Raw genomic sequence first — 11,736 nt, 5'->3', positions numbered from 1 at the left:
CTGTGCCTGGACTATAGCCCTTTTGACTGGTCAAGCAGGTGTTAATAATAATCTTGCATGTATGACTTGCTGGGACACTCAGCCACTAGTTAACATTAGTGTTGTCTACAGCTTTTCATGTTATTTTAAGTGTAAGACCTGTAGGAGCTATTTGTTGAGTTAGTTTTTGTTTTTAGTTTTAGTTGTAAGTTTAATTAGCTAATTATGAGTAACTTTCTTTGATTCATTTAAGATTAGATTGGAGATTATAGATTGGATTTTTTGATAATTTTCTCTGTTATTTATTTAGGATATTTAAATTTGCATAGTTAATATTTTGGTTTATCTTTTGGTAATTGTGGGCATCTGAGGTTATTTAAGTAGGTAGGCACCTTGAGGACCAGCATGCACCTGGGTGGGCCTATGGTTTTCTACCAGTGCAAAGGAGGCACCAGCAGCCATGATTTTCTTTGTGCTTTTGTCTTTTTGATTAGTTTTGAAAGAAACACGACTAAGCACAAGATCTGGCATGGACATTCATCTTCTTTTGCCTGCGTTAGACCACATTCCCATGGTGCATCAGTGGCCTTTTGATTATGTTTGGTTTAAAGTTTAATTTGGTTTTGTTTTTCTCTGGACAAATGGCCACTATAAGACCCAATATAATGACAAGAGTACCTGTTATTGAACACCTATAATCAAAACACTGATAGTATAGTATATTGTTTAAACCAAGCTGTTTTTGAGCTGCTGGTGGTGCTCAGTGTTCTTTGTTGCTGCCCAACAGGATGAGCTGAGGACTGAGATGAGGAGGAAGAGCCTCCTCATCCTCATATACCAACACCTGGTGGGACAAGGGTCAGTATGAGGTTGTGTGTTGTTACATGAGTGGTTGATGTGCATTGGCAAGGTGGTCTTACCTAGAGTTCCTTAAAGCAGGTAAGGGCAGGTAAGCGCAGCTTAGGCTATTTATAGCACAGAGGTATTTTTGAGCAGGGCAGCTATTAACAAAGAGTGGGATTTTGTGTGTGCATGTCTGTATGGAAAGTATCTGACTTTACTGGCTACATGCAAGACATCAAAACTAGATAACGTAGGACTCCCCAGGCCCACAGCACAGGCAAAGACAGCAACACAGTTGACCTTGTTCATGTGCACATGTGTGAGTTCTTGTCAATTCTCCAGCTACGTGGCTGCAGCAGTGGCCTTGGACCAGGAGACTAATGGAGGCGTGAGAAGGTTTGAGGTTTGCGATAACATCGATCTGGAGATGGTGCTGATGGAGTTCGAGAGCTATCACTACGTCAAGTTTCAGAAATATCCCAAACTCATCAGAAGGACAGCAGAACTAGGTAAATGACCGCCACTAAAACACTGAGCAACACTAAAATTGGATCTCCTGGGGTACATTTGCTGTTAAATTCTGGAACTTAATTAATATTTCCTGTTGTTTTTTTATATCAAGGTGAAAACAGATATGTAAAAAGTGGTGGAATAAAGAGGTGAGTCTCTCCATCTATCACTGCTTCCTTTATTGTTTATAGCAGTAGTCATTCAGTGTTCATACATGCTGACAATATAAATCAAAGTAGTAAAAGAAACAACCAAAAAACAAACAGTTTGTTTGAGTTAATTAAAAGGATCGACCAATCATAGCTCTCCTCACTTCTTTCACTGATAGATGTCCTCTGTGTCCCCCAGGAGTCCCTGTTCAGCAAAGCCTCTCCCCAAAATTAACACGTCCCAGAACCCACAGTCTGGAATCACAAAGAGGACAGCTGCCAGCTCACATACAAATGTATAGCATTAAACACAGAACAACCGACCAGAGTATTAAAAAAAAAAAGGGGGGGTTACTCTGACATACGAATCTTCATTTTCCAGGAGAACGGCTCCTCTGTCCATCCAGAGTCGTCAGAATTTGGTTTCAGCGTTTTGTCCATCAGAAATGGAGCAGCCAGGGAGGCAGCCATGAACAGAAAGGTGCTAATAATCTGCCTCTTTTTCTCTTATTTATTTATTTATTGAGCGTGTGAGGTCACTCTTAGGTCTCTCATTTAAAAAAAAAAAAGAAAAAAGAACTCTTAACTACCTAATCCTGCATCTGGATGTTTTGGAGTGGACGTGAACAGAAATGGCAAAATGTACTCATAAACTGACAGATAATGCTAACACTTTTGTTATCATGACTGTCTTGTATTGCTTGTCTTAGGGCCAGATGACTGACGGCAAAGGTCCAGTTCATGATGCTGTCAAAGGAGCTGGCAGTGACTCAGACCACATGGTAAATACACTGCAGCAACACTGAGGAAAGAAAAATAGAAAAAATGAAAATCTTCATGTTACTCAGTTAATCCCGTCTGTAAAAGATTCAAAAAATATCATTTTGTCTTTTAGTAGTTCTTGAAACATTTGATGGGCATGGGCAAAAAACAAATGAAATAATAGTAAAACTAATAATTTAAAAAACACTTTATGCCGTGTTGCAGGAGCGGCTGCTGAAGCCACTGAGTGGCTTTTCTGGAATGACCGGTGAGATGAGAGAACTGGCTGCAATCATCAGCAGGGTACTACACACTGACACAAACACACACATAGGAGCGCTGACTTTATCTGAACTTGTGGCCACAGACCAGACCTGGGCACAAAGGGCCGGTGTGGCTGCGAGTTTTTGCTCCAACCAACCAAGAGCACACAGTTTGACCAATCAACTGTCTGAAGACTGAGATCAGTTGATTAAATGAGTCAAGTCTGGTGTGCTGCTGCTTGGTTGGAAAGAAAACCTGCAGCCACACCGGCCCTTTGTGGAACAGTTTGCCCAGGTCTGCCACAGACTATGATATTGGGAAGTGATTTATGTGATACCAGATATGTCCACTAGAGAGCAGTAAAGGGCTTTGTGAATGAATTGATCTATTGTATTAATGAACGTCCAGGTTCTATCTATTTCCCTTATCTGATGTTTCATTCTAAAGGACACCTATTTACACAAGCCTAATCGCACTGGGATGTGTGTGTGTGTGTGTGTGTGTGTGAGCGTGTCCTTTTCTAGCTGATATCTTCCACATGCATCCCTCACTCTTGTGTGTTTGTGTGTCTGTTCACCCCTAAAGGACATCTATTTGCACAGCCCCAATGTGCGGTGGGAGGACATCATCGGCCTGGAGGACGCCAAGCGATTAGTCAAAGAGGCCGTCGTCTATCCCATTAAGGTGCGGCCGCTGCCTGGGCATGCTGGTATTTCACCTGCGGTCGCCCATCTTCGATTCTGAATACATCTCCTTTAAAGGGCTTAAAGAGACGGAGGGTGACGAGGTCAGGCCAGTCTGTTAGGCTGACATTAAATCTATACCTGGGATAATATGGAACACAACACACAAGCATACATAGATTGATAGACAGACAGGGAGGAAGGAACACACATGCATGCTATGTCATATAGAATGTATATACATAGTGTCATTTGCACTTTTTTTCCCCTCTGCATTCAGACATATACAAGTAAAACTTGCAATGCACACACACAGAAAATACAGTATATGTATACACACTTCTGTCTTCATCACCTGGACCTCTCATGGATACGATGACAGCAAATCAGGTTGTCTGCATCCTCTTGACATTTACAGACTTGGATGAGGATTGATGTTTCCATCCTCTCTCAGGCTGGCCTGCTTTATTGGGTAACACCGTATCTCCTCCTTCCCACAATCCCCAACTTCTGTCTCCATTATTATTCATTCTCAGGGGATATAATGTCAGTTTGGTGATTTGACTTTGCTGCCGTTTGCCACCTTAAATTCAGAGTAATTTGTGGCATGTGGTGTTTGCAGCACTGACTCAGCTAAACAATCAGGCGAATCAGTTGTGCTTGCACACAGCTCAGCTTCTGACTGGTCTGCAGTGAATTATAATAAATGTTTTTTAGTTGGAAGAATATGTTTGCAGCTATAGAATGTTCTCATGTTGAATTAGGTGATTTACTAAAGGTTTGGAAGTGCTTTTGAAGTACTCCCATTTGACTCCTCTCTTATTTTACAGTACCCCCAGCTGTTTACGGGTATCCTGTCTCCGTGGAAGGGCTTGCTGCTCTATGGCCCCACAGGTAAGACCTCCAGTGCTGTAAAACTTCATCAGATTTGCTAATGAAAGAATAATTTTCCTTTTTTGCCAACCTGAAAAAATCTTGTATCCACTTCACTCACATACGCGCAGGTACAGGTAAGACGCTGCTGGCCAAGGCTGTGGCTACCGAGTGCAGGACGACCTTCTTCAACATCTCAGCCTCCAGCATTGTCAGCAAGTGGAGAGGAGACTCTGAGAAACTGGTCAGGGTGGGTTATTCATCATCACAACAAATCAAATGCAACACATTTTTTCTTACACACGAATGTTACACACATTGTCTCCTAAACATTGAAGGTTGTGGTTTGGATTGGTGTACATAGCACATGTATCTGTGTGCCTGCAGGTTCTGTTCGAGCTGGCCAGGTACCACGCCCCGTCCACCATCTTCCTCGATGAGCTGGAGTCAGTGATGAGCCAGAGAGGAACAAGCACAGGGTGAGCTCCAGTGGTTAATTTTGTTACCAGTGTGTCTGCTTCTGCTCACCTAAAGCCATGTGTCCTTGACTAATTCAGATAACTCACAGAAGAATGGCTGGAAATCGGAAACCCCAGGAACATTTTTTTTTTTCAATTTTACATCAAAAATTTGTACAAAATTTAAATGTTGTACTTAATTTAGATGAAGTATACATAGCCATAATTATGAAGTTTTTTTTCGAAGGAAAACAATGGGCAGAACATTGGACAAGACTGACAAGGTTGACCCTATAGTTAATATTTACTCATGTCAGTATTGAGATCATTGAATAACTGATGCAGAGGTGAATAAAAATGTGATGTAACAGCAGGCTGATGTTTGTTTTCAGGGGAGAGCATGAGGGGAGCCGCAGGATGAAGACTGAGCTGCTGGTTCAGATGGACGGACTGGCGAGATCAGAGGACCTGGTGTTTGTGCTGGCTGCCTCCAACCTGCCTTGGTAACACTTTAACACAAACACACACCACATACAGCACGTAAAAGCCTTAAAGGTCATCACTATATTTCCTCATGATAATAACCTCCAATGGTGCAGAAAATAATTCAGATCATTTACTTAGGTAAAAGCAGAATTAGTAAAGCACTGTGAAAATACTTCACTACATGTAAAAGTTCTGAATTCAAAACTTTATTGAATTAAAAGTTTGTGAGCATTATCAGCAAAAATCACCTGTAATATATAAAGTAAAAATGGTCCCTCATTGTAGCTTTTATTATTATTATTAATAATTATGCAAAGTAACTAGCAGCTATAGCTGTGAAATAAATGGAGTGGAACAGAAAGAATAATATTTTCCTCTGGGGTGCAATAGACAGGTAGTACAGGAACTTCAAATTGTACTTAGGTGCAATTCTTAAGTAAATGTGATAAAGTTATTTTCCACCACTGGTGACAATCAGTACTAGTGTGTGGCCACAATATTGACAAACATTTATTTTATTAAATCCTACAAAATCATGGTGCAATTTTTTATGTCAGTGAAATTGCATTGAAGAAAAATATAAGTAATTAAGGATGTCTGGACTAGAAGTGAACAAGAAGCGAACATCTGTTTACTGATGTGCATCTGTTCCTGCTCTGTTCTCAGGGAACTGGACCATGCCATGCTCAGGAGGTTAGAGAAAAGGATTCTAGTTAGTCTTCCCTCCTCGCCAGCTCGCCAAGCCATGATCTCTCATTGGCTGCCTCCCCTCAGCTCCACAGGAGGGGTGGAGCTACGAACTGAGCTGGACTATGAAACTCTGGCGAAGGTGCGTTACAGTTGGGGCAATTTCAGTTTGGAAAAAATGCTTTTCATAATTTATCTACTTCACAATTTACTGTAATTGAATAACTTCCGTGTTGGATATTAAATATGCATTTATGTGTATGTTGCATAACGTTTTGAGGAGACAGTGCAATCATACCACAGTACCTACATCTGCCTGTTTGTGTGTGTGTGTGTGTGCATTTCAGGGGATGGAGGGTTACTCCGGCTCTGATATAAGACTGGTGTGTAAGGAGGCTGCCATGAGACCAGTCCGCAAGATCTTCGATGCTCTGGAGTTACATCAGGAAGGCATGACAACACATACACACACAAACCTGCGATATCTTGCAGATCGACTCCCCACAGCAGCTGTTTTTCTGTCAAATGTCCCTGAATGAAACACTGTCTTCTCACTAGGATTGTCCTTCACAGGAGATACCGACATGCCTGCCATCCAGCTGGAAACTGTGACAACAGCTGACTTCCTGGAAGTCACTGCGCACTCCAAACCCTCTGCCAGAAACCTGATGGACAGATATACAGCCTGGGAGAGAGAGTACGAGTCTGTCTGACACGCAAGAAAAAAATTCTCTTACTTACAGAAACAGCCACATCATTAGTTTAGCAGGTTTAACTAAATGAAATGAGCTTTATGTGTCTCCATGATAATACCTGCAGTGAAATATTTGACATTTGTAAGGCATCGTTTTTCTCTCATACATACCATTTTTAGCGCATCTGTGACTGAACAGTACTTTAAAACTTTGATATTCTGAGCCAACACTACTGATTCATTTTGTTTATCTGTGCAATGATTGTGAGCAAAAAGTTAATAATAGTAATAATAATAAACAGTAGTTACTAGCAAGTATTTATTCATACTGATTATGATTTAATGACAGAACATTTGTTATTGTGGCAACAGGTGGTGAGTATTTCTGAAATGCAGGCTTTACTTTTCTTACTTTTCAACATTATGAACTTAAAGAGATCAAGTGGTCCCACATTCAAATGTAAATTGTGTGCAGATTATGTTCATTTTTTTGATTTTGGGACAATCACTGAGACTTACAACAATTATGGGGTGGCTAATTTTTTGACTGATAGGATGAGGGGAATAATTTAGTTACTTTTGTCCTTCCAGTGTCTACAGTCAACAGTCTACAGTGATAGCTTGGAGTTACAGTCTTGTGCAAATCAAACAGCTTACAACAGGCTCTTCAGGATGTGCTCTACGGCGTCGGGGAAACTGTCACATGTCAGGTGGGGAGGAGGGTTTATTTTATTCTCATCTCCTTCCCTGTATTTACCTGAGAGAGGACAGGAGAGATGATAAACATCGTAGTAATTGGGTTAGTATATACTGTAGCTTATACTGTAAGTATACTGTAAGAATAATGGATTACAGTGGAAGAAAAAGACTGAGAGATGAGGGGGAGTAAAAGAGCCTCAATTTCTGGTCATTGTGCAATAGTCATTTGCTGTCAGAAAAGTTTAGGCAGACGCAGGAAAGGGAAGGACTGGAAGGATAAGTGAAATTGGTGGAGGGATGAGGATTCAGTGGAGGAAGAAGATCGTTCTTACCGGTTCTGACCAGAATTCCCAACATTCCTGCATTCTGAGCCCCGCCCACATCATCTCTGGCATCCTGCAGGAAAACATCAACAAACTAACATTCATTTGGGGTGATGTTCCACCAGAAAGACGTTTTGACCAAATAGTGAATACTGAGGTACATTATAAATAAATAAAAAAATAAAAATAAAAAATCTGAAAGAAAATGGCGTGATGTTTCTACTGGCAGTGAATGGTGTCAGGTTTGATTCCCAAGAACAACCAGCGCTCTCTGGGTTGCGAGAAATCTGCCACTCCTTGTGTCTCCACTGTTGAATATTAACTTAATTAACTTTCTGTTAATGAAACACAATTGGCAATATACTCACATCTCCTATCATGACAGCTTCACTTGGGCTGCATCCTAAATCAGACAGAGCCTATTCAATACAAAAAAAATAGAGGCATATCATAAGGGGGATTTCAGCAAAATGTGATTTCAAGTATCAGTATGGTTTAAAGGTTTCTTACTTGAGTAAAAAAGGAAGCAAAATAAAACAATGAGTTTCTAACCTGTGTGAAAAAGGTCTGTTCTGGCTTGCCAACCACAGTAGCTGTACAGTCTGTGGCGAACTCAAGCCCCGTCACAAAGGGCCCAGGGCCGAGGGCCAAACCATCCTTACGTTTGTAGTACCGAGCCTTATGGATGGCAATGAGAGGAGCTCCTTCCAGTATCATTCTAGGAAGAAATACACATAATCAAAAGGCTGCACTGGCTCTGTTGTCTGTGCCACTGGCTGTTTGCATGAGGGTGGGCTGAGCTCCTCTACACAGTGGACAGCAGCTTAATTTCAGAGCAGATCCCACAGCGGAGGCGATTAAACAGACTTCGACAAAAGGGAGACAGAATCACAGATTTCTCTAACGCCTGTTTCTGAGCTGGCAGAACACAAATTGCAGAAATGCGATATCTTCAGTCATCATCTTAATCCACACCCAGCTTGTTTTACACAGCTGTGCGGAGCTCGTTATGCGTAAGTGCTAGAAATGAACTTGCATTATCTTCCACAGCTAAGGAACTTGTTGACAAAAAGGTAACACAGCATCAGACCCAACCAAGGGGAGAACAGCAGCTAATCTTGTCTGAAAAGGTTCCATTCCAGCCACAACACCATTCTTTTCATAGATGACAAGCTGAGCTAACTTGTATTGTTTTGTAAAAGCTGGCAAAGCTTTAAATAATAATTGGAATCATTATCATATTTTTTGCCATATCGCCCAGTCTTACTGTGCTGTACTATAATGAAAACTAATAATTAGGAAAAAGGAGAAAAAAAACCTTACAAAGTCAGTGATTCTGCAATTCCAGCTTTTCAAAAAGCAAGCAAAGCTCATACTCATTTAGACCCATGTTTTAACAAAACCAAAGAAAAGTAAAGGAAAACAGAAAATTATCTCAATTATCTAACCTGTCAGGAAAACTTTCTAATCAAAGGAACTCAGATGTTCTGGGATTGACTAAAGAGTGTGTCTCATGAATGAGTTTACTACCTGAAGGCCTTGTTGAGTGTTTGATAGTTGAAGTGATCAGGGGCGAGTCCAACAACAACAGCATTTGGTTCTGAGGTGTCAATACCTGGAGATGGAAAGACTTTTGCTATTATATACAGTCAGATTAGTTCAGATCAGTTTTAATCTTGATATAATTATTTAGCAAGCAATTTAGTACGGATACCTGCAGATTCACAAATGCAAAGTGTATTTTCATATCACACATTATATTAAATGGTTTTGTTTGTCTTGTGTTGGTCACGGTATGTGAACAATGGGGGCTTGGATTATTTGACCACTTTAGGTTACACGTCAAGACTGACCTCAACGGGAGCAAATAGGAAACTGACGGATACACTAAAGGTTTGTCACTGTGGTTAAGATAAAACCAAAGTGGGTTTTGTCACTGCTGACAAAGAGTGAATGATGCACGACAATAACAGAATCTGCAGTGATTTTTCATTTGTTTAGACTGATTTGATTACTAAAACAAAGGAGTTTTGAAAGAAATAAACATGGAGAACACTCAAAATAAAGACAATTAAGCAACTGAAGCTTGGTCTGTCTCTGTTTCCCTTCCTCTCTCTCACACTCACACACACACAGTCACAGCTTTATACCAGTGAAGTCCTCCAGTGCACTGTCCTCCACCAGCAGCAGCGGCCTGTGTCTTTTCTGCTCTAACAAACTCCTTGCAGCACTTAGTGAAGTGAAGATCTCTTTTTCCTGCCGAGTGAAGTCAATTTTCAAAAACAAAATCAGGAAAAAAATCTGCCACTCCAGAGGTCAAAATCAGCAAATAAGTAATTTAGCCAACTTCCTTGACTTTAGGCTCTGTTTGTTTGAGCAACTGAACTTCAAGTGCAGGAGAATGGCTTTGGATGTTCTACCTGGAGGTTGAAATTGAGACGCTGCAGTCGTTCAAGTAAGTTCCTCTTGCTCTCCTTTGTCGTGTTGGTCACAAACTTAACAGCCACAGATGCCTGCCGTAACCTGCCAGCACCAAAACAAGAGCACCTTGCAGTTAAAAGACCATTTAGAATCCATATGAATATAGAATAACAAAATGAATGATGCAATAATCCTGGAAGACACCTGTGCTTCAAAGGACAGGCAGCAACATTTTTGGCAACCCCAAAAGCTCCAACTTCACTCAGTGTTGATGCGCAACAGTACACTTGAATTTACCTCAGGATCAATAAAGTATCTATCTATCTATCAGTAATTAATTTATTATGCATGTTAAATTTCATTTCAATTTAATTCATGCAGCCTCCATTTCACCCTCCATTTTCTGCTTGTCTCTGGTGTAGTGGCTGTTTCTGACCTGTTGAGGGCGTCCTGCGCTCCTGGCACTGCTGTGTCTTCTATGTGTAAAGTCCCACTCAGATCGATGAGCACGGCCTTCAGAGCCCGTCTGCCGGACATTCTGCAGACCTGCACAGGAGTACAGATGTTGAATGTCACCATCAGTAGTCAGAGTCAGAAAATGTGTTGATAATACACACAGTGAAATGACTGATTTGTCTACCAATACCAGATCTGTCTGCTATTGTGTTTATAGAAATTCACTCACATAAAAATGACAATAATAATCTTCCTTGCTATTTGGTCAGTGAAATTCTACTTTGATTGTACATACAAAACAGCCAAATAAACAACAAGAAAGCTTTTGCAACAGGTTTCAGTCACCACCGAAACCTGCAGCCAGCAAGTGTGCTGTTAGATAAGAGCTGCTTGCAGTGCAATCTCTGATTATTTTCTAAACTGCCAAATACGACCAAGGTCCGCTGTAAATGGAGCTTCACCCAGTTTAAAAAGCTTATTCTGTCATAATAATGTAGTATTTCAGAGATTATACGTTCATAATCATAATTCACATCGGTAGTGGCAGAATTTATCAGATTATTGCGTTGTTCAAACCTGCATCAGGACAAACTGAGAGGATTATTGACCGGTTTGTCCACCGAATTTATGACTTCCTGCCTGGAATGCAGATTTTGGGAGTGTATTTTATTGTACTTTGACTGGGTGATCCCCTATTATTTAGATATGCTTGGATTTCTGTCATGTAGTTATCAATGTGAGGGTACAATTAATGCTTTAATGCCGAGCCAAAATAGCCAAAATGTGTGTGTAAGTGGTGTGGGTGTTCACAAGGGAAATCGGGGCTGGACCTGAAGAAGCTTCACCATTCTTTAACACTGATCTGTTATGTCCATCATATCGACTTTTCTTTTCTACATGATTTTACTGTACTTAATATGAGGATTCCATTTATTAATAATGTCTGTCTGTTTATTCGGGTTTCTTCATTGAATCAGGCAGCTTTTAAGGGAAATGAGTTGTAAAATGATAAATTTAATCCTAGTGATGTGCTGGTGAAGCCGCAAAAATACAGAATCTCGGGTTACAGGCCTTTTCAAAGCAAACATAACTGCCACAGTAACATAAGAACGGACCTAAGCAATAATATTAACGATGGCTACATTCCATTGAAGTACCCAAGTTAGCCACGCCAGTTTGCTAGCCCGACATGAACCATCTGAATGGGATGCAGCCATTGTAACTGCCATTCATGACACTTTTCCTGCTATCACTGCAAAGAAAAAAAAATATTTAACTCAGTTTAAGGACTGTACAACTTGGAGTTCTTCTGTGGCTCTCAATAACGATTTCAAAATGACGTTATTGAAACTTGTACATGTTTATACTAATGTATTCTTACCTGTAGTGATATTTACTAGCTAGAAGTAGTAGTTAGCAAATAATTGTCAAACGCTGCTAATTAAGTTT

General features: G+C 40.5%; 2 protein-coding genes across 2 annotated transcripts in view; one reads left to right on the top strand and one right to left on the bottom strand.

Annotated features, from left to right (window-relative positions):
* Nucleotides 1-6,699, top strand: part of katnal2 (katanin p60 subunit A-like 2) — a 7,337-nt gene extending 638 nt beyond the window's left edge. The window contains exons 2-16 of the mRNA XM_046375226.1: nucleotides 767-837; nucleotides 1,165-1,331; nucleotides 1,445-1,481; nucleotides 1,681-1,777; nucleotides 1,864-1,962; nucleotides 2,192-2,263; nucleotides 2,469-2,546; nucleotides 3,093-3,191; nucleotides 4,021-4,084; nucleotides 4,195-4,313; nucleotides 4,451-4,542; nucleotides 4,914-5,024; nucleotides 5,674-5,836; nucleotides 6,042-6,144; nucleotides 6,268-6,699. Coding sequence (XP_046231182.1) covers nucleotides 767-837; nucleotides 1,165-1,331; nucleotides 1,445-1,481; nucleotides 1,681-1,777; nucleotides 1,864-1,962; nucleotides 2,192-2,263; nucleotides 2,469-2,546; nucleotides 3,093-3,191; nucleotides 4,021-4,084; nucleotides 4,195-4,313; nucleotides 4,451-4,542; nucleotides 4,914-5,024; nucleotides 5,674-5,836; nucleotides 6,042-6,144; nucleotides 6,268-6,407 — 1,512 coding nt within the window. The 3' untranslated portion in view covers nucleotides 6,408-6,699. The remainder of the gene's footprint in view (nucleotides 1-766; nucleotides 838-1,164; nucleotides 1,332-1,444; nucleotides 1,482-1,680; nucleotides 1,778-1,863; nucleotides 1,963-2,191; nucleotides 2,264-2,468; nucleotides 2,547-3,092; nucleotides 3,192-4,020; nucleotides 4,085-4,194; nucleotides 4,314-4,450; nucleotides 4,543-4,913; nucleotides 5,025-5,673; nucleotides 5,837-6,041; nucleotides 6,145-6,267) is intronic.
* Nucleotides 6,694-11,456, bottom strand: hdhd2 (haloacid dehalogenase-like hydrolase domain containing 2). Its single transcript, XM_046375227.1, has 9 exons — nucleotides 11,434-11,456; nucleotides 10,268-10,377; nucleotides 9,831-9,933; nucleotides 9,561-9,666; nucleotides 8,941-9,025; nucleotides 7,963-8,128; nucleotides 7,779-7,829; nucleotides 7,420-7,483; nucleotides 6,694-7,145 (listed from the first exon to the last, which is right to left on the bottom strand). The coding sequence occupies exons 1-9, from the start codon at nucleotides 11,434-11,436 to the stop codon at nucleotides 7,042-7,044; spliced, it is 792 nt and encodes a 263-aa protein (XP_046231183.1). The 5' UTR covers nucleotides 11,437-11,456; the 3' UTR covers nucleotides 6,694-7,041.
* Nucleotides 11,457-11,736: the final 280 nt, after the last annotated feature.

Source organism: Scatophagus argus, chromosome 20 (assembly GCF_020382885.2).
Source record: "Scatophagus argus isolate fScaArg1 chromosome 20, fScaArg1.pri, whole genome shotgun sequence".
NCBI classification, from domain to species: Eukaryota; Metazoa; Chordata; class Actinopteri; family Scatophagidae; genus Scatophagus; species Scatophagus argus.
Note: the sequence above shows the minus strand (reverse complement) of the source record. Positions and strands in the feature narration are given on the sequence as shown.